At 33.1% G+C, this 25,900-nt stretch overlaps 1 protein-coding gene across 4 annotated transcripts in view; it reads left to right on the forward strand.

Annotated features, from left to right (window-relative positions):
* Positions 1–24,356, forward strand: part of LOC150095632 (AP-1 complex subunit beta-1-like) — a 246,521-nt gene extending 222,165 nt beyond the window's left edge. For all 4 annotated transcript variants that reach the window (XM_090410443.1, XM_090410440.1, XM_090410441.1 and 1 more), the window contains 4 exons: positions 11,959–12,088; positions 16,907–17,078; positions 20,261–20,415; positions 24,090–24,356. In XM_090410443.1, the coding sequence (XP_090266569.1) occupies positions 11,959–12,088; positions 16,907–17,078; positions 20,261–20,415; positions 24,090–24,164 (532 nt within the window). In that variant the 3' untranslated portion in view covers positions 24,165–24,356. The remainder of the gene's footprint in view (positions 1–11,958; positions 12,089–16,906; positions 17,079–20,260; positions 20,416–24,089) is intronic.
* The last annotated feature ends 1,544 nt before the right edge of the window (positions 24,357–25,900 follow it).

The following is a 25,900-nucleotide window of genomic DNA, read 5'->3' on the forward strand; positions in this document are numbered from 1 at the left end:
TTTCTGTTTTTTTCTGATTGGGTTTCCATAGGTATAATAATGGTTTTATAGAGTTTTAGTGTGAGGTGTTTTGAAATGCTGTTATTTTTCTATCTTTTGTTTAATTTATTCATATCAGACCATCCATCTTTGATGTCAGCAGGAAAAAATAAACGTTAATATGGAAATCATAAAGCATTCTATTACATGAGATTTGAAAGTTTCAAATATGCTTGTCATATAAAAATGTTAGTGGACTGTTAATTTTTTAATCGTAGTCATTTTTAGTTATGACTAAATATTTGTTTGCATATGTTTTTGAAACATCTGCTGTATATTTAAAATGAGAATGATTGAGTTGAAAATATGGAGATTTTATTATTTGTAAATATTAAAATTTTTATTATTGTAAATAAGTTTACTTGATTCCAAAGGCATTAAGACTTTTTAATCCTTGTTGGGTGTACTGTATGTTTATTCATTTTCTGAACAAGATGTGACTCTGGCTAAAAATTTATAGTATTTTGTATTTATTTATTATTATTTATTTATTTTTTATTTTTTTTTTTTTCATATTGAGAAATTATCAAGGAACAATAAAGTTAAAAGAAAATACAGTTGGTGCAGCCAGATGGGGGTCACCTTTACAAGATAAGGATATTCTGAATGTCTGAAATAATTACTTTATAAAGTTAATATATAAAATTAACAGAAAATATCCAGGACAAATGCAGTGGGGAATATGTTTCAGCAGTGGAAGCAGGGAAGAAATTAGAAATCTTGAACTTCAGGTTTCTAATGGCTTTTTTTTTTTAAAAAATCTATATCACCTAGCTGGAATAAATACCCAAGCCAAAATGCTTTAATATGAAGGTATTATGACTGAACTGCATAATTCAGAAGGCTTAATTGAATCTCAAATGACTGAAGTTGATAAAGAATTGTAGAACAAAATAAATTTTTTTTTATGCAGGATTTATTTTATCAATGCTGTTGTATTCCTTGGAAAGTTCCTCACATCATCCCACAAATATTCATTTAAGTTTTAATCTGGAAGTTAGACTCATCATTAGACACATTTTCTGTAAACCAAATCATATTAAGCCTATCTCATCCAGAATAATAGGAATTAGACTAAAAGCCAAAGAAAAAGGACTACACATAAAAGTTATCCAGATTTATGCACCTGATGCAAGTCAGTGAAGAAGAGATTGAACTATTCTACAATGATCTCCAAAAAGAAATAGATAATACAAACTTCAGAGACATCTTACTCATAATTGGAGATTTCAATGCTAAGATTGGAACTTTCATAGAAAAGCTAAAATATGTAATGGGGAAATTTGGAATTGGAACCGAAAATGAAAGGGGAGAAACTATGCTCAATTTCTGCAAAGAAAACAACCTTGTCATTTCAAACACATTTTACCATAGACCTAGTTTTAAATACACTGGACCTCACCAGATAGAGAAATACGAAATTGTATAGATTGTATCCTAATTAGAAGTAAATGGAAAACCTCGATCAAAAATGTAAGCACGCTCAAAAGCCTAGATCTGGATACGGACCATGAACTCATCTCTGCAACAATGCAGATAAAATTCAAAGTGAACTATAAAAGAAATAGAATTGATAAACTCCACATGGAAAAGTTAAAAAAATAACCAGAACTCTGAAAAGAAGGAAAGCAAACAACTTTAAAATTCCTTGCCACACTTTTCAACAAAAGTACCAACTTAACAATTTCAACAATTTACAAGAAAGATGATAAGAAAAATTGTAAAAATTGAATTGATAAACTCCACATGGAAAAGTTAAAAAATAACCAAATAAGATTAGACTACATTAGGAAAATTGAAGAAATAAACAGGACTCAAACAGATGAAACCGAAAACCTTTGGAAAACAGGAAAAGAAATATTAATTAACTCGGCAAGGGAAACTTTAGGAATTTATAAGAGACACAATAATAAATGGTTAACATCTGAAATATTAGAAAAAGTGAAGAAAAAAGAAAACTAAAAACAAAAATAAACAGACATACCTCAGAAGAAAATAAGAAGAAATACAAACAACTCAAAAATGAAATTGATAAACTCTGCAGATAGGCTAAAGAAAACTGGCTAAACAAAATAGCAGAAAAATGCAATGAGGCATATAAACACCATAACTCAAAAACATTACATAACACAAGTAAAGAAATTACAAAAAACTTTTCACCACTACCATTAACAATGATCAACCATCAGGGCGAGGAAACAGGAAATCCAAATGCGATAAAGGCAATATGGATGGAACACTACCAAGAAACCTTTAAGAATGAAAGCAATAACTACCTAATTACAAATCCCCATACTAACTCAAGACATGACACCTTAATGATCCTTCCATCGGAAGTGGAGAATGCTCTAAAGCAAATGAAATCTGACAAAGCACTAGGGATAGACCAAATCCATCAGAACTCTGGAAATAAGGAAAGCAAACACTTGAAAATTCCTTGCCACACTTTTCAACAAAATCATTAAAACATGAGAAATACCAGAAGATTGGAGAACAGGAATTATCATATCGATTTACAAGAAAGATAAGAAAAATTGTAAAAACTACAGACCAATCACATTCCTTAGCCATGCTTACAAGAATCTTACAGAACAGAATATAGAGCACATATGAGATCATTCTTAGTGAAGAACAGGCAGGCTTCGGAAAGAATCACTCCACATTGGATCAGATCTTCATAATACAAAGACTAGCAGAATTATACTGGGAACATAACAAAAATATCTATTACTGTTTTATAGATTTTAAACAGGCATTCAACTCAATAAACAGAGTAACCTTATTAAGAATATTAAAATAGAAACAAATTGATGAAGATACCCTAAACTTTTTAGAAAAATATTATAGTCTCACAGAAGCAATAATTAAATTCAATAGTATAACAACAGATAAAATAAATGTCAGTAAAGGAGTAGCCCAAGGATGTTCCATCTACCCCATACCTTTTTAACATCTACCTAGAGGATATGGTTAACGAAGCCTTGGAATGAGAAAAAGGGATCAACCTAAATGGTTATAACCTTAAAAACAAAATACGCAAATGACATTATAATGATAGAAGACACAAAAGAAAAAATGGTGAACCTAATAACCAAACTAAACAGTACAGCTAAAGAATACAGCATGACCATAAATACAGACAAAGCAAAAATCTTGATAATTGGAAAAAAAAGAAAAACTAAACTTCTCCTTGAATGGATCAACAATTGAACAGGTAAAACAATTCAACTATTTAGGAACAGTAATAACAGAACACCTAGATACCATGACCACTATTAAACATAGAATATCGACTGCATGGTTATCATTTAATAAGCTAGGTAAAATCTGGAAAAATAATAAAATCTCCAAACCTCTAAAAATAAAATTATATAATGCAATTATAATACCCACTGTGCTATATGCTTCAGAAACTTGGACACTCAAGAAGACAGAGATACTAAAACTGGAGGCTTTCGAGATGAAATGTCTCAGAAAAATAAATAAAACAAAATGGACAGAAAAGAAAACAAATTAAACTAAGACAAGACCTAAAATATACAGGAACATTAATCAAAAAGATCAAAAGAAGACAACTTCAGTGGTATGGACATGTCGAGAGAATGCCATCAAAAAGACTACCCAATCTTGCCCTGTATGCAAGAATAAAAGAAAAAAGGAAGACCAAGAACTAAATGAATAACAACAATAAAGGTTCAACTCTGAATTACAAACATTTAAACAGCTCACCAGCCACTCAAGAAACCAAGACTCCTGGAGGTTGTTGTGGAAACATGGAAGACTCAACCCTTCCCTGACAAGAGGACAGTAAGTAGTAAATCATAGTACACTTTGCTGTGCAGTTGTCGGCGGGGGGGGGAGGCTTGGTTTTGCTTAAACAAACATGCATGACTATTCACTGTAAATTCCTTAAGGAAATTCAGTTTTATTCACAGTGTGGAATGCACATCTCCAGTTTATCCTTTAACATAGTGGGATTTTTATTCTAGTCATCCAGAGTCTGGTTTTTGAAGTTTAAGCTCCTGCTCTGTCTGGTTTAAAGCTTTAAACCAAACATGGTGTTACTGTGTTTTCTTTGCATATGCATTCCTTCAATGCCACCATTTCCATATCCTCTGTTTACATATTCTTTTCATCATGTTTTCCTGCTGGAATGCTCCAATATTTCAGCAATAGATGTTAAGCTACTGAGAGAAAAATGTTCAAAACACAAATTATTTGATGTAAATAGAACTATATAAGCAATATATGGCTGAAATTTGAGTTATAACTTAGCAGTTTAGAATTGAATCTCATGCAAGAATATTTTTGGAGTCTGACCTATATGCAAAAAATTGAAAGATCTATGGCACATTAATGTCATGTATATGGACAAGAAGGTAAAAAGAAAAGAGGAATCTGTTGTGTTTTTTGAATGGCTTAAGGTATAGTCTTAGGAGAAGATAGAGTAAGGAAGCTGTTTCAATAAACAGAGGTAGATGAAATGAAAGAGGAAGAGAAGTTGGTTCAGTAAGTTTATAGCCAGATAGAAGGCTGTTGACCAGTGCCACCTCTTCTTAGTTTAGGAAGAAAGTGGAGAAGAATAGTGGCTAGTTCAGCAGAGCATCATTAAAGCACTCTAAAATAGGTATAATTCAGAAACAATCTGTTAAAGAGGGATTGAAGTGGATCTTTGTGAGAGCGACTGATCAACTGAATTTCCATCTGTGAATAGCATTAAACATTCTTAGAGAGGATTGGTTATACAACTCCAAATGTGTGAGCATCCATGGTTGGACTGATTGGAGAATTGTATGATGTCAGCAGTTGTGCATACATACACTATCTGATCAAAAACATCTGTATGGTTCATACGGGTATAAAAGGAAACACAGTCTTTGCAATTTTCATAGACAAATATTGACAGTAAAATTGGCCATACCATAAGACTCATTGACTTTTGATTGGCACTGTTATAAGATGTTACTTTTGCAACAACTCAGTTTGGGAAATTGCTGCCCTGATCAACTGTAAGCAATTTTATTATGAACTGGAAACTCCTAGGAGCAACAATAGCACAACTGCAACCTGCTAGACCACATAAAATCAGAGTGGTGCTACCGAGTGAAGCAATGAAGGGGGAAAAACAAGGGAGAGAGTAGGATGAATTGTAAGAATTGCTGGAATTGCAGTGGATGAGAAAAGCTGAAAAGAGAATAGAATGGAAAAAATTGGGGAGACCTTCATCTAGCAGTGAGTGGATTTTTTTGCATCTTCAGAAGCTGAGATGTGCTTTCTGTGCCAGGAAAGGGTGGAGGTCAGCCAAAGAAAGGATATCTGATCAAAGTGGACACTTGGAAGGTTTGCCAAATGAAAAAGAGAAATGGAGTGGACTGTTATCAGTGAAGCTCTAGATAGTATGGTGAAGTCAATGAGAGCAAATCATTAATTTACAGGTAGAGTGGCTGAAAATATAGTGCCCTGAGGTACTACTGCATTGATAGGGTAAATCTGAGGAAAAGAGACCAGCTGCCATGATATGTAGTGAGCAAACAGAAGCTAGTAAACCAGTTGAAAAGAAGACAGATGATGGTTCAATATAGACAAATGTAAGGTAAGGTTATACATCCTCCTATTGTTGCGGTTTACATAGTTAAGAAAACTGATATTGATCAGATATGGAAATTTGGAGTCATTATGCTTAATGATTTACTCTCTGCAGATGTTATCCTTTAAATGAATCCCCTTCTATACCAAACCTGTAAAACATGTTAACTGTTTAGTTACAATTTATAGTGAAAATGGCAAATTAGTGTGGAAATAGATTATAGAAGATGAACTTCTGCAGCTCAGTCAATATCCCACTTAGGATGCAAGGAACATTTATAACGACAGACATAGCAGATGGTTGATAAAATTAACCCTTAAGTTCAAATGATGGTGTAATTCTTGGCTATGATACAGAAGATGAGATAATAGAATAAACAAGGCTGACATAGTGAGGAGCCAGGTAAATAAAATTAGGTAAATTTTGTTTAAATTAGCCAAAATATCAAACTTTCAAACCAGTTTTAATATACAGAGTGAGAGTGGGATTAGATAGAGCAATCCCTCAAATAATATGCCCAATGTGTTCTTAAAACAGGCATATTAAGCAAAAATGCACTAACCAAATATAATAACTTATGGGGAAAAAAGTATAATTTGCTCCTCAAATTTCTTTTTTGATCCTTAATTTTTTCTTATAGAAGAATTAGGGTATGTCTCAGGGCTTAGTTAAAGGAAAACCATGAAGCTGAAAGACAAAACATATTCAGAATATAAATTTATTTACTATGTACAAAATTTGGCCAGGGAACTTATGGGAATACACTTGCTGGAACTTAAAAGTTGCCTTAGCGCAGACCTTATAGGAGACATGATCGCTAGCCCAAACGTCCATATATTTGCCTTCTGTTGGTCTATTTTGATAAGGTTTCACTGGCCTAACAGCTGTTTTGAACTGGTTGATTCTTCTCAGAGACCAGGCAGAAACCTTTAGATAGCAAAAACTTTCGTTCGTTACTAAGGAACTTGAAGTGTCAGAGAGGTGTTTTTTTGTAAGCAGATTCTCAGTCGGTACTTAAAGTATTTATTAAAATAAAGGCTTCATTTGGGTGATGAAAAATTATACAAATTAAGTGGATATTAAATCCAGCATTGTTTTAAAGCCAAATGCAGAAACCATTAAAGTTTCATACAAAATTTGACCAGAAACTTACAAAAAAAACTGAAATAATGCTGTATTTAATATCCACTTGATTTATATAATTTTGCTAATGAATTGAGCTAATGTAGTTTGGTGGGCATCCTTTTTTTTCATACAACTGATGTATGGCCCTATTGCCTTTTCTACTCTTCTGCAAGTTTTACTGCTTCTCTCTTCATCAGGGTCAGCCTCTAAGCATTTCAGCATTGCTGTTTAAAAACTTCGATTGTACAAAAAATATTTTCAAATCGTTTCCTAGGTCCTTGGAGGGCACTAGGATTTTGGGCCCTATAAACTACCATGGATTTTAACTTTAGATCACCTTCGGCATTGACACCTAATAGAAGAGTCATTCTATCCTTTGTGACTTTATAACCAGACTGAGATTTCTCTGATTTGGTCAGAAAAGTCTTGTGAAAGTATTCACATCCAGAAAAGGCTGGTTTCATTGACATTAAATATTTGTTAGTCACAATAGCCCCCTTCCTCCACAATTTTCTTTAAAACTCTGGATAATTTGCGGCCACCTCCTTATCTACACTTGCAGCTTCACCTGTGATTATGTAGGCTATTTCTCTTTTTGAAACGCTCAAACCATCCAGCACTAGCGTGGAATTCTTCTCTTTCATCATTTATAGCCCTTTCTTTCAAGGTTGCAAAGAGACTTACCTTTCTCTTCGTATTCAGCAGCTTTGCTTAAAAGTGCTCTTATAGTTGATTCACTCATTTTGTGTTCTTGTCCTGTCTTTGATCTGGACTCTCCTTGTTCATTTTCTTTATTATTTCAAGTCTTTCTTCCAATTAGATTACTTTTTGAATCTTTTTCAGACTTCCACTTTTTTGCTCACTAATTCTTTTACTTGTGATTAAAAGCTGGGAAAATACTTTAAAATAAAAAAAGTAAGGAAAACAATTGCAAAGGAGGCACGAGATATGATCAACAAAATGCTATGTTATTAGCAGAATGACATAAATTTTGGCTGTAAATTTGGAGCAGTGTATATGAAAACACGTAGTGTAGTACAGTATTGTATGCCATTAAAAAATAACATTTGTAAAATGTTTTAAATCAATAACTAAATTATTTCATCCTGGTGAGTGATTTTTTAAAATAGTTAGCCATAAAAAAAGTATAATAGAAAATTTTTAAAATCTGTAACATTTTTATTTTTTAAGATGTATATAGGCGCACTAATCAAATTTCAGAGGTGCATTAATTGCATTTGTGTATAGAAAAAAAAAAGACTGATAAATTAACAACGTACTAATTGGAGACGCATTAATCGGGGGATTGCTGTAGTTAAAGATAAGTGAAGATACAAGAGTTCTTAGAAAAATCAGGAAAATGAAGAGGTCACTTTAATGGTAGAACCATATTAGAAAGAAACTAGACAGTGTGCAAGTAGAGCACAAATTAAAGTGATATGAACACCTATGTATAAAACAATAGGAGACGAGTTATTTGCATAATAGGTGTTATAACACTGGACCCAGAAGAAAAAAAGGATCCAGAAGACCAAGATTTAGATGTTTGTGCCAAGTAGCTTAGAAGATAGAATTTATCATATTGAAGAGATCTGATGCGTGATGTGTAATACACCAGTTTGGAAGAAAATGGTTGGTAAGAAGCTAGTAATGAGACAAAGTGTTAGACTATCAGTGTCTGGTACAATTTGTTTGAGGATACCTATGTGAAAATGATTAATATAATTCCATACTAGTAAGGGCTTCAGAGAATTTCATTGTTGGAAGTTTTTTCCCACTTGGTTAGGCTATAATAAATTTAGTTTAATCCTTTATCCAAGTGTAAGCAAACCAAGTTTGCACCTGAAGTATCTTCAGGACTGAGGCAACTCGTAAAGGTGGATCAAGCCCTCATCACTTCTTGTCTCAGTATCTCCCATATTGCAAAGCACATCTCCTTGTGGACATGTATAATTCTATGCATTAAGGACCGCTACCCAGACTGGTTTCGAACTTTATTCAAGTACAGGTCAAACTCCAAAAACTCGGCATTGTTCTCTTCAGTAATAGGCTCACCCTGCCACTGAGAAGAACTCTAAGAAGCGGTTGGCTCTACACTGTGACAGGCTCACCCCACCACCGAGTAAAGCTGCTCATATGTCATCTGTGGGGTAACAACAACAGCTGTGCCTCAGTTAAAACTTCATGGGCTACAGCATTGCCATTCATCACCCAAGCTTCCAACTGGTTTTGACCTTTATTGAGGTCTCGTCAGTGGGAGCCAGATCCAGAAGCAATGGAGAAGTCATATTTACCTATACAAGTTGCCAAAAGGTGTACCACCTTATTATTAAATTATTCTGGGTTTAGAGAAAGATATTGGAAGTTTTTCCCCACTTGGTTAGACTATAAAAAATTTAGTTTAATCCTTTATCCAAGTGCTTAAACAAAGTAAATATGACTTCTCCATTGCTTATGTCTCAGTATTCTGGGTCTGGCTCCTGCTGAAGAGACCTCAATAAAGGTTGAAACCAATCTGGGTACTGGCCCTTCCCTTAATGCATAGCATTATACATGTCCACAAGGAGTGATGAGAGCTTGGTCCACCTTTACCACGAGTTGCCTCAGTCTTGAAGATACTTCAGGCGCAAACTTTGTTGGCTTACACTTGGATAAAGGATTAAACTAAATTTATTATAGAATTTCATTGGTTTGCAGATGTTCTGAGATAAATGACTTTGCAGACAATTTAATAAGTTATGGCAATCATTAGAAAACATCACTGCTACCAAAAAATGCTTGTTGGTAATTTTTTAAAGGAGTCTTAATTCAGCATCATTTTTTGAGAAGTTTTTTAATGTTTCTCTAAAAGTCCCACATCAGGGAATGGATTGAGTAGTGATGTTCAATATGTCAAATTCCCTTTGCCATTTGAACTAGTCACATCCTCCAAGAACAAGATATGATCCTATCTACTTGCCAAATATTTTTAAAAAAATTTCGAATGCATGGCATAATGGAAGAGGCCCACAGAAAATTTCAAGACTTGAAACTCAACAGGAAGCAAGTAGGGAAAAATGTTAATGAAAATTACAAGTTTACTGCTTTAGTGCTAAGTATTCATTAATGTTATCAGGGAGATCAAAAGTGCAAAATTTCATCTATAGAGTTTGAAGATATGGATGTGTAAACTGAAACAGTGTCCAAATCTGAAACCATTCGAACTTAAATTGGAAGGATTGCCTCTCTTAATTTAAGATATGGGAAAGTCTTATTGTAATCATACATTAAAAAAAAAAAAAAAAAAAAAAAAACCTAACGAATAATTAATACTGTAATATTCCCTCAGTTATACCATTACATTATTTTATGTATAACATTATGTGGCTCTTACTTTTTCAAATCATTCCATTATTCGCATTCTACCTTGTAATTAACTATTGTTGCCACTAACGATGGACTGTAATGATCAGGCTGAAATATATAGAGCCTCAAATAAGTAGAATTACTTATTCCTTATATTTTTCATGTTAATTAAAAGAAACCTCTCATGGCACAAGTATCTCTTAAACAAAATTTGGTAAGAACTTTTCGGTATGTTATAGAATGAATTTGCTATAGTGAGATTCACCTGTGGATAGAAATACAGTAAATGTAATTTTATGAACTATGGATAAGTCCTATCCCATAAAATCAATGCTATTTTAAGCTTTGGTTTTATGGGATGGGGCTTAGGCGACAAAGGAAATGTAGCAAAAGAAATTCATAAGAAATAAAACAAAGTTAAATTGTGGGGAAATAGAGGGAATGGTAGTAAATCATCGAGGACAGAACACAAATGATTGGTAGGAACCATATATGAAGCACACAAAATGACAATGTGAAAAAGTACATATTCAAATAATAATAAAGAGAGAACTAAGAAGAGCACGAAATTATAAAATGTAGAATTATCATTTAAATCTTGAAAGATTACGGTTTGTCACTTACCTGAAATCATTATAATGAACTACTCTAAATATGTGCAGACTAGAAATTTAGGTTTTTACAATTAAAATAAAATTTAAGTCAAACTCAGATATTGTAAATCAGAATTTTTTTTTTACTTGCATCTTTCAAATGCAAAACAAATATCCAAACAAGTTTCGTAACTTTTACTTAAAACTTCAAATTAAAGAAATACTGTATTGCACAATATTTCTTTAATTTACATTTTTAAGAGAACAGTATCAATTTGTTAGTTGTACATCATTGGGTCTATATCTGGTCAACTGACATTGACACTAGTTGTGCCTGTCAATTTTCTCCTCTTCTCAGGCTGACTAATACAGACTAATGTTGATGAGTTCTGTTCCCTTCCACTTTGTAATTAGAGGTGACCAATTTGACTGACTACTGAAAGGTAAAAGTGACATTAATTTAAGCTAATGTAACCCTTTCAAAATTTAAATGTTAATTCTAGATTTTTATAATTTCATGCTGTACTAGTTTTTTTTTTTCTTATGTCTGCCATTATTGTTTTCATTTATACTTTTTTTTCATGTTGTCATTCTGTATGCTTTATGGTTTTCCTGCCAAACCTTTGTGTTCCCTTATCAGCATAAGATTTCCAGCTGTTTTCTTTTTGTTCTGTTTCTCACTTATTTTTTCTTTTTTTTTTTTTAACTGCCTATGCTCCATTCATGGGAACAGAGTGTTGGGAGTTAAAAGTATTTTTACCTAAATTCACTGTGGTCAACATTTCATTAAATCGTGTATTAAATTATCCTAAGAGATTTGCTTGCTATAGCCATCTTATACTGTATTTATTTTTCGTCATGCATCCAACCATCCAGTTATCAAATATACTGTATTCAGAAGTCCATTCATTCATTCATTTACTGTATTGAGGATGAAATAATCATGGGATTATTTTCCTTGTATTTTAGGTTGTCATTTGAGAACTTTATATTAAAAAAAAAAATCCTTTTAAAACTTTTTTAAATAAGAAATAAAATCTTTTAAGAAGTGCACATTTTATTATTTGTGATGGTGGACATGATAAAATCACAGGTGTGCACTTTTCTTTATTTTATGGCTTATTATACCAAAAAAAAAGTATATGAATGTTTTTGGTATGTTAAATAGTGGTTTTTATTGTGTAGATAGGTAAAATCCACTTGCAAGTGCAAACAATTTATATTTTATTGCTAAATCTGAAATTTAAAAAATATTCATTATTTATCCAGCTTTGGCTTAGCTCCTGCTCAACCATTGCAAGTTCCAACTCCTTTACAACCTAATACATCTGTGGATACATCCTTGCTTCTAAATACAATGGGTGCAATTCAGAAGATGGAGCCCCTTAATAATTTGCAGGTAAATTTATGTACAAGAATAATTTGTAACTTAAGTGATAGAAACAATGAATTTTTGTATTTTGAATATTTGCCACAGATATGTCTTTACCACTGAAATGTTATCTTAATAAACACAGTTGAACACAAGAACATTTGGGTCAATAGTGCTAAGTTGCTGCATTGATGCCTGCAAGTATATACTGCTTGAGGATTTTACAGCAAAGTATTGTTTTCAGTTTCACTACTAAATTACCTTTACTAATTTAATTAGTTAACCAGTAATTAAGACATTTCTTGAGATGTGAGCATTGATATTAATGTTCATTGTGAATTCATTGAGGAGCACTCCATAATCTGTCAGCTTGGTTAGCTCAGTTGATAGTCTTTGCTTTTCAGCCTACAGGACTGTAGGTTTGAATCCTACTGTGGCATAATTTGTGAATTTCTTTAGGTTGGATTGTTTTTATTGTCCAGTGAGAGAAACAGTCTAATATGTGATATGTTCAAATTTTTTGTGAAGGGGAACATAGATAGCATCCCACCCACAAATGGATAGTGGATGAAATATTGTCCTTCACTTAGCAGTACAGTATGATACTGCCAAGTGCAGTAGTGAAGTAGAGAACTCTCAAAAAAAGACCAGTACCCATGCCTTCTTATTATCCTTGAATCATTGTGTGTGGTATAGTTCTCAAAATGGTACATCATTTTTTTTTTTTTTTTAAGAGTTATTATTTGTTTGAATTTGTAAAATCAAAAAAAAATTACTGTTTCACCTAAATTTCGTTTAGGCAAAACATCAAATGACTATTGAAGATACCATGCTTTCTAACAAAAACAAATTGCTGCAGCTAAGATGAGCAAAGAAACAGCAACAGTGGATAGCACTTGACTGAAAAAAAAAAATTTATGGCTTGATGAATTCTTGCTCCTGCTATTTCTTGAAATAGAATTTAAGGGTATGATGACAACACAAAAGCCATAGATTTTGCATGTATTAATCACTAAAATGTAGGATGGTAGATGATTTTCTCTCTAACACTCATTAGGCTCCTTAATATTAGTAAAATGTTGAATGGTGCAGCCTCGCTGAATGTAATTGCTGTCCGAGTATACCTTTCATGTTGATCATTTAGATTTGATGTGATGGACACTCAGTAGGATAACATGCCATACCACAAAACACTTGTCATCCAGGAATGATTACAGATATTGGAAGTTTTTCCACTTGGTTATGCTATAAATTAAAGATATCTAGAAATTATATACTTGGTTTAATCCTTTATCTGAGTGTTAGCAAACAAAGTTTGCACCTGAAGTATTTTCAGGACTGGGGCAACTCATATCACTTACCTTTAGTGTTCCATAATGCAAAGCACATATCCTTGTGGACATGTGTAATGCTGTGTATTATGGGATGGATCACTGCCCAGACTGGTTTCGACCTTTATTGAGGTCTATCTTCCCATAATGCATAGCATTATTCATGATAAAGAATTAAACCAAGTATATAATTTCTTGATATCTTTAATTTATAAGAATGATTACAGGAACATGATCATAATTTAATGTGTGGAATAAGATGTTTTGTGAGAGATGCACAACAAACAGATTTTTTGAAAATCTCTTGCAGAAATTTGTAATTTCCCCCAGGATAGTATGCATGCAGAGTGTTTTGGTGCCTCATAGTTGATGCATATTGGGGCTGTTTCAGATTCACATTGGTCTAGCATACTATTTGTATCTCTAATAAAATGGCCACTTGATGTGTACCATGTACCAAAGAACATCATGATGGTTGCAACAACTTGGCAGTGGATGGATTTCATTGCCAGCGTGCAAGACTGCCCTCCATGTTTCTTGAAGTTTTCTGGATTATCTAATCTTTTTTTAAATAACGAAACCTGTGGTGCGTTCATAATTAGAAGAAACACACGTATAAACCACAGTGAAAATTATTTAATTGTAAATATTTCATCCTAAGTATCTTAGGACATCATCAGTACAGTATTTAAACAAAATTAGGAATAACATACAGTTAGGGCGCGTGATTACAATAGAATCTCATGAAAACGTGCATAACGTGCTAAAGTAGTACAAAAGAAAAAAAAAACTTTAATTATTTAACACAATTTTGTATGATAATTTCCCATACTTTAGGAATAGTAAGAACGTCGTTGCGGTTTAGGTTTGGTCTGTGTAGTAGGGCTTCAGAACTTTCTTTGTATAAACGTTCATGTTTAAATAAAGATCTATGTAAAAGTTTAGCCTTTTCCCAATGGATCCTATGGTTTGGATTTTCAATTCCGTGTTGAGAGAGGCCAGATTTCTGCAGTTTAAGAAGACGAATGTGGTCTTGATGTTCCGAGATGCGTTTCTGAACAGACCTACCTGTCTGTCCAAAGTAAGATAATTTGCATGAGCATGGAATCTCATAAACACCAGGTAACATCAAGGTGAGAATTTGTCTTAGGAGAAGGTAATAAGTTGTAAATTTGGTTGATAGGTTTGAAATACAATTTTGCCACTACTTACAAACCTATCAACCAAATTTACAACTTATTACCTTCTCCTAAGGACAAATTCTCACCCTTGATGTTACCTGGTGTTTATGAGATTCCATGCTCATGCAAATTATCTTACTTTGGACAGACAGGTAGGTCTGTTCAGAAACGCATCTCGGAACATCAAGACAACACATTCGTCTTCTTAAACCGCAGAAATCTGGCCTCTCTCAACACTGAATTGAAAATCCAAACCATAGGATCCATTGGGAAAAGGCTAAACTTTTACATAGATCTTTATTTAAACATGAACGTTTATACAAAGAAAGTTCTGAAGCCCTACTACACAGACCTCAAACCTAAACCGCAGCGACGTTCTTACTATTCCTAAAGTATGGGAAATTATCATACAAAACTGTGTTAAATAATTAACGTTTTTTTTTTTTTTTTGTACTACTTTAGCACGTTATGCACGTTTTCATGAGATTCTATTGTAATCATGCGCCCTAACTGTATGTTATTCCTAATTTTGTTTAAATACTGTACTGATGATGTCCTAAGATACTTAGGATGAAATATTTAGAATTAAATAATTTTCACTGTGGTTTAAACGTGTGTTTCTTCTAATTATCTAATCTTTGGTTTATCCCATAGTATTAATGTACTATAGGTTTACAACATTTTAATTGGTGGCATTTTGCAAAAAATAAATAAATAAATAAAAATAATAAAACAGAAAAGTAAAATATTCAAATGAAATAATTTAAACATACTCCAGAAGTAATTATACATATTTTAACAGTGCCTAATGTAGTACAACCTGATCAGAGCCTATTTTGAATTTTAATATTTATATAGTCTTGCTCAAACAGACAAATCAAAAATAAAAACCCAAAATGCGAAGGGTAATAAGTTTTACAAACTCCCAACAAAAGACAACAGTAATGCCCAAGGCAGTTGTGAATAACACCTCTGGTAACAAAAAAAAAAAAAGGTATGGGAAGTATATTACATGTTTTCGTTGTGCATGTTCTTCTGGCTGGTTTGCCTGTTTTTCCTGGACGGTAGCTTGCCTCCCAGAGCTTGAGCTGTGGAGGCTCAGTGAGAAAACACGCTGATCACAATAACATGCAACAAAGAACTTTTGACCAATTGATGTCTGCATATTTTGTGAATGCAATAAATATTTTTGTACATTAAGAATAATATGAAATACTAAGAATTTTATGTAGCTGCAGTGAATAAAATATGGAAAGGATTTGATTAGGAAATCAAGTATAGATTAAGAAAGAAAATTTAATAATGCTTTCAGGTATTGAATCAAAATTACAGTGGTATCTCGGTAATCCGAACCTCTTTAGTCCGAACCCTCCAGTAATCCGAACTGCGGTTTGAAAGAAAAAAGTTTTATTTATTACGTATTATTATTTTTTATTTAATAATTATAATTTTAACTATTATTATTTATTTTATTATTATTACAGTACAGTATTTTTTTTTCATACTGTCTATTGTACAGTTATACTGGAGGACTATTTTGATTTATTGTGTATTCACGTTTGCTTTTTTAATGCTGTACAGTATGTACTGTATTGTCAGCATGAATCACAAATATACACAAAAAGAGGAAATTCAAAACGTGCATAATTTGATTAAAAATATAAATCCAGATGCTGAAATTTCACAAACAGATGTTGTGGAATGGATTACAGGTAGAATCGAAAGGGAATTCGAAATCAAATCAGATGATGAAATTATAAATATGATACTACAGAATGAATTAGAAGACGATGATGAAGAACTCGAAGAAAAAAAAGTAAAACATGAAGAGGCAGCTGATAGTTTTAACGTGTTTATAGAATGGGCTAAGCAGAATGATACACCATTCCACAAAATTTTATTGCTAATGCAGCTCCGAGAAGAAGCATTCGAAAAAAGTTTAGCTTCTAAGAAGCAAAAGAAAATCAGTGACGTTTTTACAAAGAAATAAAAAAAACTTTTTTTGTGTTATTTTGTGAAACTTTTTGTGTTGTGTACAAGAAAGTGATATTTTCTTGTACACAACATTACAGTAGCTTTTTTCTATCAGTTAATTTATTTACACAATTAAATTGATTTACCATTAGAATCTAATTATTTTTTGTCTTAAACGCTAGTTATTGTTGTCTCTTGGGGAGAAATTCGCTAATCTGAACTTTTCGCTAATTCGAACGAGCACAGTTTTTATTAGTTTGGATTAGCGAGATACCACTGTATTTAACTTTTTAAATCACTTAAAATTAAAACTGGCCTTACTGTTTAACTTAGTCATCTTTATCTTCATTTTATTTTAGGTTGCCGTGAAAAACAATGTTGATGTTTTCTATTTTAGTTGTTTGGTACCAATTCATGTGCTGTTTACTGAGGATGGTGCCATGGATAAACGTGTATTTTTGGCCACTTGGAAGGACATTCCAGCCCAGAACGAAGTCCAGTGTAACTTGGAGAACATTCTTCTTAATACAGGTGTTATTCTAACACTTATACATTTTCTTTGTGATGATGAAAAATTTATTCTAAAATCTCTTTCAGTAATCGTCAGCTGGACATTCACCCAGCTGATGATTTGAAGTGGATTTCAAGAGTTATTGGAGTAGTGGCACATCTATTATGTTTTGAACTTTATTTGAAAATATTTTATTATTATTAATACATGGTACCTCCAAGGGATCCAAAGACTCATTCGAGGGAGGGCACCTACTCTACAACTTCACTCATTCCATCAACTACAGTGAACCACATCATCTATACCAGGGGTCAGCAACTGGCGGGCGGCATGCGGCCCAGCTGTGCATTTTTGGCAGCCCATAAAAGGTTGACCATACTTACATGGCATGAGGCCTGTATGTTGAATTATTTAAATAATACATTTTATAATATGAATAATAAATTAAAAATAATTTGTGGATTTTCATAAAAATAGCATTGAAATGCAATTATTTTTGAACCCTTTTAATGTCGACATTGATGACGTACCAAACCAACTACAGATGGAAGTTTTTGAATTATAACACAATGAAACATTAAAGAACGCATTTTTGTTTGAAAATATCCAAAATTTTATCGATGCTTACCAAAAAAATTTGAAGGAATAATGAGTTTCGCAAAGACGATAGTCACGTTTAAAAGCACATACATTTACAAACAAGCATTTTCTGCCATGAGTTTTAGAAAAAATAAATTTACTTCTCGACTGAGTGATGAACATTTGCATGCTTCGATTCGAATTTGCACCTCAGGTTATATTAAGTGGATATTATTATTATTACGTGACGCCTCCAGGGAGTCCAAAGACTCATTGAGGGAGGACACCTACTCTGCAGCTCTTACTCCGCCAATCAATCCACTAACTACAATGAACCACAACTACACCAATGCCATCTACCACCCACAACCATTACTAGTATTTTCAAAAAAAACATCCATGCCCACGGAGGGATTCGAACCCATAGCCTTTTGGCTGGAAAGCAGATACTTAATTTGGCTGCAGGAAAACAACCACAAAAACACATTAAGCATGGAGACATCCATATTGTGATGCATAAACTATGTTACTTTGTTTTTACATGATAATAATTTTTCATTGAGTTTCAATTTCTTGCTTGTTTCATATCTCATATCTTTAAATATTTCTCTGTTTTTTAAGATTGATATAATAAATATTGATAACGAATTTTTTTTCACTCACTATTTTCTTTTAAACGCTTGCAGCCCGATTATTAAAAATAAAATTTGAATGTGTCCCGCGAGCCTGAAAAGGTTGCCGACCCCTGATTTATACCAACACCATCTACTGCCCACCACCACTAGTATTTTCACAGACAATCACAAACAACCATGCCCATGTTGGGATTTGAACACAGCCTTTTGGCTGGAGAGTGGATATGTCAATAATGCCAACCAGGCTGGCTGTTTTTCCACACAGCCGGCCTGGTTGGCATTAATTTCAAATTAATGGGTGAAACTTTTACTAACTTTAATCTAAGATGATTTTCCCTTTTTAATTTTAAAGTTTATTTCTAGGTTTGTTTTAGACTTTTAGTTGTTACCTTAATGGAAATATTCAACAGTTTATGAGCAAAATGGGATGACTTCTTTATGAAGTTAACAAGAGCCACATGAGACTTATTTATTAGTGAAGAAATCAGCCTATTTTATTCAGAAATCAAGTATTTCCATTAGAATTTTATTCACATTAGAAACATCCATCATGGATGTAAGCACATCACATAGAAAAAGCATATGACACATTCTTTAAGTATATGAAAGTTTAAAAAACCTTTATAATGTTGCTTTTACAGGACCCCCTCTTTTTATTTAAAAAAAAAAGTTTTTTAATCACCTAACCAAGTCTTCCAAGCAAACCACCCTTTCTTATCTGCTGCCAAGGTGATATTCCCTGTACATATGTCTTAACCATAGCATTTCTGCTATCAAAGCTAAGTTTATGACATAACAGCTTCTGACTGTAATAAGTGCCCTTCTGTTGATTACTTTACCATTGACATTCCTGAAACATGAAAGTTATTGAAGATGATGGCAGGAAGCTGTTGATCGTATTACTTTGTAGGCTTTCATGAGTTCAGGTTTTCACCAGGATAACACTTTTGCAAAAAATGTAATCTTTACTCTTAATTCTTCATTAGAATTACTTTGAACAACATTAGGGTTGTAACATATACTTTGTAGAACATTATTTGTAAAAATATGACTTTCTTAAAAAAAACTTAAGCAGCTTATACACCTGTTTGCCAATTGGGGTTTTAAAACTCTACATTGCACTTTTCTGCTCAAAGCTAAATTACATCATCAGGGCATGTTTCTGCAAGAGGTGTACACTGCAGTTGTTCGGTCTTGTTTGCCTTTAGAGGATGCAGAAATAGCAAATGATGCATTTTTCATTTCATGTTGCTATAGTAGTCTAAGTTGCAGGGAATAAGTCTGCTCTCCTCCTCTTCTCTGACATTAGTCATCACTTAACTACACTTTAATAATTATGTGGAACCTATGCAACTACAATTGAGTACAGAAAAACTTCAATCATTAATTATGTACTCAGTTGTAATTGCATAGGTAGGTTCCACAGGTATAAGGAAACACTTTCTCAGCTATCTTCTTATGCTTGTCTCCACAAGTATAAGGAGACAGTTGAGAAAGTTCAGGCAGGCAACAAGATAATATAGTCAACTTTGACTGTAGCAAGTGTCTTTATTATCCATAAAGATGTCATGTAATTATGTGGTGCCTCCATGGAGTTCAAGAATTCATCATGAGAGGGCATGCTACACCACACAACAAACCATCTATTTAATCCACTATCTACAACCCACTCATAGTATGTCTGTTTATTAACTACAAGCATTCTCTGACCAATTTGCTTGTAATGAGCAAAAAGGGGAAACCCTGCTATCTCTGCATGAGATTGGCTAACTCACTTTGAGTTGAAAAAAGTCCATATAAAGATTCCTCTCACATGACAATCTATTTCTAATTTTTGTAATTTTGCTCTTGTAGATTTTATTTAGTCTGTAAAAGCATAGCTCAAAGATAGACTCTGCAATTACAGTGGAGAAGTTGTGATTATAGATTATCTTTAAAGTTCTATTTTTTCAGCTGCCTATATTTGTCTCCTCTCTCTTTCTCTTTAGACGATGTATCCCAGAAACTACAGAGCAGCTATATCTTCACAATTGCAAAACGAGTTGTTGAAGGACAAAATATGCTTTATCAGTCTGTTAAACTTGCAAATGGTATTTGGGTATTAGCTGAAATGAAAATTCAACCTGGAAACACAACTGTCACTGTAAGTAAACTGCTGTGCCTGTTTTATTGTATGTGTTCAGTTTTACATTTCCCTTTACTTTGTAAATATCTTGTTAACTTTGTCATTTATATGGCTCATCAATTCTTGGTTAGTGATGGGCCTATACTATCAAGTTGGGGCACTACTATTCTAATTAAAATTCACTAATAGCAAATTATCCTTCATAATAAACTTTTCCTATGATTCCCACATTTTCCATAGTGAGAGTTGACTTCTCTGCAAAGTTCTGGAATATCTTGAATTGCCTTCAAGTTTTGTGAGAATCAAAAGATGATGTACAACATGTACTTCCATTTGTGCTTGGAAGTACATTGTCACATGAGTGTGAAATGTGAGAGAACAGCTTGTGTGTGTGTGTGTGTGTGTGTGTGTGTGTGTGTGTGTGTGTGTGTGTGTTCAAACTTCACAAATCAGTATTGCTCCAGAAATCACCATCAACAACATTGACAATACAGATGCCAACAGTGGCAATGAAAAAATTCGATATTTGATTGGGATAAGCTTTTCCATGAAGATTGAAAAAGTTCTATTAATATCTCAAGATTGACACTTTTTCAGTCTTGTGATCCACACAGTGATGTCAAACAGTTTCAGTGTTGAGTATGTGCAGGAAATTATACGAAGTGACAGATACTGAACTTTTTAGTAAATTGTCTCAAAAGTTGGGATTTCAGTTGGACATTACCACAGCCTTCTACAAAATCACTTGAACATGCATAATGTTTTTATCATATAGTTCCCCAAATGCCAACAGCAGACAATAATTAAAAATGCGTAATTTTGTGGTAACCTTATCAGTAGCAGATAAGGATAGTATAGACATGATGCTTTTTTTTTTTTTAATGGAAATCACCATCCTGAAGCAAGTTTCCATCTGAACATTAAAGAAAAAGCTTATTTGGAGAATTACTTAACGCATTATCTGACTAAGCACAGACTGAAACATCCACTTTACTTTTCCCTGGTTATGCATATCAATAGTATAGTTAGAAAATGCAACATTTTCTTTCCAGGGATGTTCAGTATTCTGATAATATAAGGTAATTGTTTACATTATTACTGGCTTTCTGTCATCAGTTTTTTTTTTTTTTTTAATTACACTACTGCCTGCATCAATCCACCTAGAACTTGATTTTCTATGTTTGATGCCAAGCTATCTTTTATTTGTCATCCTGGCATCAAACACCTGTTTTGTTTACCTTGTCCTTATTTTTTTTATCCTGTGATCATATCATCTTATATTAATTCTGCCCACACATTACTTGAATGCTAAAAGTTTTAAATTCCTTTCTAACATTGTTCTGGCATTATGGCAGGATGCCAAAATTCACATCATACTTATTCTGTTATCTGTATTTAATTGGTAATTCACTGAAAAGTGTGCCTAAATATATTTGTTCTTATTTTTAGATAGTTGTTTTTTTATTACTAATTTTCATATTAAATTTGTTATAGCAGCTTACTTAATTTAGTTAAATGGTTCTGAATACTTGCAAGAAATTAGATATATTTAAGAGTATGAGTATAATATTTGTATAAAGTAAAGACCTGCATTCAATATCTCTGATTTTGATATCAGGTTTAATGCCACGTTCGTTCATGATGTTTTCCATATTAATAAAGTGGAGATAGCATGCACCCTTAATTTTACGTGACATCATCCTATATGTTTCAGTTCTAATGACTTTTCAACATAATATGTGCAAGGTATATAAATAGCTCTGTAACATATAGCCAGAGATTGTCCTGAACACAGCTTACTGAAGTTACTCTTCCACAATTTTTTGTAGCTGCCTCTCATGAACACCTTACCTGGAACATTAAGACAAAATTCCTCTGTAATTCTTGCATTCAGTTTTATTTCACTTTTCATAGACGGTACTATCAAATTTATGCACTCATGTGGAATCTGATCTTCTAACGAGGCATTTTAATAGTATGCAGAGTAACTACTGTAAAACTTTTATACTTTCATTTTTGCACTCAAAATGTTCTTCACTATAGGTTCTGTCTGGTAATTATTAATTTGGTCTCAGTGAGCATACACAGCTTATGTTTCATTAACATCTCTGTTGTGTTGGACATTATAACAACTACAACTATTTCAAAATGTAAACTAGATTGTGGGAATCTGTATGTTTCATTGTTTGATCACTTTTAGTATTTCTGTGATAAATTTATGAAAATGTGTCAAAGGTTCTGAATACCCTTGTATCATAAAATGGCAGTGGTGTATTATTGTACAGAGTACTTGCATAAATACAATTAAAATTATTACATTAGATTAAAATTCAACACTTGTAAAATGCTGAGTATATTTGTTACAATTATGTGAGATGCTGTAAGCAGTATCATACACAGTATTGAATTACCCATTGAAGCAACTGTAATTTTTGCTTAAACTTAAGGTACCATTATGATGCATAATACTTTCTAATTAGAATAGTAATAATAGTTTGCAATAGATGTTATTTCTTTCATCAACATAGTGTTGCTATATTACAATGTTCAGGTTCCTTTATTTTTAAGTGTTCCTTTATTTTCAACTAATACTGAATCATTTTTATCAGTACAGGAAAATATTTTTTGTGACAAGTGGTTTAGTATTATAAGGCATTATTACCAGATTAAGACTATAGCATGCAAAGTGTTTTACATCATATGGAAATAGGTCTGGGAATAAAATTGCCTGATTGCTTTACCTTTATAAATTAGTATAGTTTGCCCACCGATTAGAGATCCTTCTACACTTCTGCGCATCTCAGAAAAAGGAGAATCCATTCCGATAATAGGGTAATCAATCCGTATTGTGGGATTAGTTGTTTATTATTACCGATCGGAAAATTAACTTCTCTTTTATGATTATTGTAGTTAACTATGTTGCTTGTATAACATTTTGGAAAATTTTACCTATAAAGCACATGATTTCGCGTGTTGGCAACCAATTCGGAAGTCCTTCATTTCTTTCTCCCCTTCAGCATGAATCGACTATTCTTGGAAAGATGCGAAGCAGGGACCTACAAATGGTGGGCGAACTATATTGCTACTTGTATGTGCTGAAGTCTGATTTGATAAGGATTAGGTTTGGTAATTTTGAAAAGTGTTATCTTGTGATGGTGCAGTATGTAAGATTTGCTTCTGACTATAGCAATATATGCCAACACTTCTGAGTGTTGGCATATATCGATGGCTGAAAAGGTGCTCTTTTGGAGGTCCAGAGTTGTTGAGAGTTGATAATTTAGAAATGGTTTTTCCCTGGCATCTTGTGGTAATGTATCTTATCTATAAGACATTTTTAAAATGAATATATCCTGGGTGTTGGGCAATAACATATTTTTCTTTGCTTTAGAAACAGTATGCGGTTGAACATTTAAGTGGTGTGTAAGAGATCTGTTTTTGCCTGGAGTTTCTGAAGATAACTGAGTTGAAATGTGTTGCTTTTTAACATACTAAAATTACAAAATACTTAATTGCAGAATACTGGAATTAGGTTAAGATCTGTAATAAATTTAGTTTAATCCTTAAGGCTATTATATGAATAGTGTCATAAATGCTAAATACTTATGCATTTATTTTTAAATGCATAAAAATAAATGCAAAATTTAATAATTAAAATGAATAATTATATAGCTTTTTTTATTTCTCTGTTTCAGCTTTCTCTGAAATCTCGAGCAATGGAAGTAATTGCAGTTGTCCAGCAGACTTATGATGTTCTTTTGCATAGTTAAAAAAAAGTTAAACCTATGCTATCAGTTTATTATTCCCTTTGTACATTTAGTAACATCATTTGCATGTCTTGAATGATCTCCCTCCTCTTTTGTGGCCATTATGTATAATATATAATTGTGGACATTCCATATGTAATTTACAGCCACTTGTGTATAGATATAAATAATAATGGATTCAAAGGATTTCCTTTATTCCTGTATGTATATCAAGTAAAATAGTGAAACAGATAGTAAATATTTAGTGTTTAAATAAATGTGTGTTTATTTGCAGCATCAACTCATCTCTGCAAATACCAAAAATGTCTAAAAATAAATAAACTCAAGGCTATTAATATCTAATTATCACATCACTAATTTGAATTCTGTAAGTGGCTACAGCTTATTAAGCTGTATGGTTTGCAAAACTTTTTAAAAGAAGACAATGAATGTAGGCATAATGGCTGCTGCAAGAAGTAGTGTAAGCAAGAGAATTGGAACTAGTAGTGGATAGAGGTTGACTTCAAGACAACAGATTGGTGACACTATTTTTTTGACGCTATACGAGGGTTGTTCGATAAGTGCGTGCAAAAATGAAAACAATTTTTTTTGGGACAAACATTTTTTAACAGTCTCCTTTGAGGTCTATAGTCTTAGTCCTTAGTCTTATTCCACTTAGTCCAATGATTCTCGAGTTTTTGATCCCGTCCATATAGTATGATTTGTCCAACTCTGCAAAACAGGCAGTTGTTTTGGCAATCACTTCATCGTTTGATGAAAATCTCTTTCCTGCCAGCCATTTTATCATGTTTGGAAACAGATAGTAGTCTGACGGAGCCAAATCTGGAGAGAGTGTGTGTGTGGGGGGGGGGGGGGGTCGAAAGGACTTCATAGCGTAAATCGAACTATTTTGCAACAGTTCACACATTGATGCTTCTGATCCAGTGTGAGCAAACGCGGCACCCATCTTGTGGATAGTTTCTCATATGTAAATGTTCATGTAAAATATTATGTTTGCAGTCGTTTGAGCTGCCCACAGCCTTAGCAATTTCACGCACCTTCACTCTTCTATCATCCATCACCATATCATGGATTTTTTCAATAATTTCTGGAGTAGTGACCTCAACAGGACGTTCAGCATCACTTGTGCTCATATGGCCACTTTGAAAGTTACTAAACCACTTATAAACCGTTCTAATCGAAGGTGCACACTCATAATGTTTATCAACTTAGCTTTGGTTTCCTGAGCTGTTTTGCCTTTCAAAAAGTAATTTAATCACTACATGAAATACTTTCTCATCCATTTTTCACAAATCATGGTACTTGATCGATTCAAATGAATGCCAAACAGAAAGTAATAGATCCATCTGACTGAAACTTAGTTTGTGATCCTCCAATAGTTGCCGGCAACCAAAAATAACCTTGATACATACTGGTGGCGCCATCTCTTAGACTTTGCACGGACTTACCAAACAGCCCTTGTACAGTCAGTAGGAATATGATTTGTGAATCTAATGATGCTTAAGGCATTGTACAGTTCACAGACTACTATGCATAAATAGAGATGTTCTTTTTATGGAGGAGGGTGATTAAAGTATGAGAGTGGTTCCATAAGTTTCTGGCCTTGACTAACTTTTCAAGGAAAGAAAGCAAGCAATTGTCACTTTTCAACATTTGTTTGCAAAATGGCCTAAAACTGCATCTTTCACCTCGCTATCATCTGCAAATTTTCTTCCTTGGTCTTTCTTCGTTTTCAAGAA

This window comes from Typopeltis vanoorti, chromosome 20 (genome assembly GCF_054136105.1).
Source record: "Typopeltis vanoorti isolate ZY-2024b chromosome 20, IOZ_Tvanoo_1.0, whole genome shotgun sequence".
In the NCBI taxonomy this organism is placed as follows: Eukaryota; Metazoa; Arthropoda; class Arachnida; order Uropygi; family Thelyphonidae; genus Typopeltis; species Typopeltis vanoorti.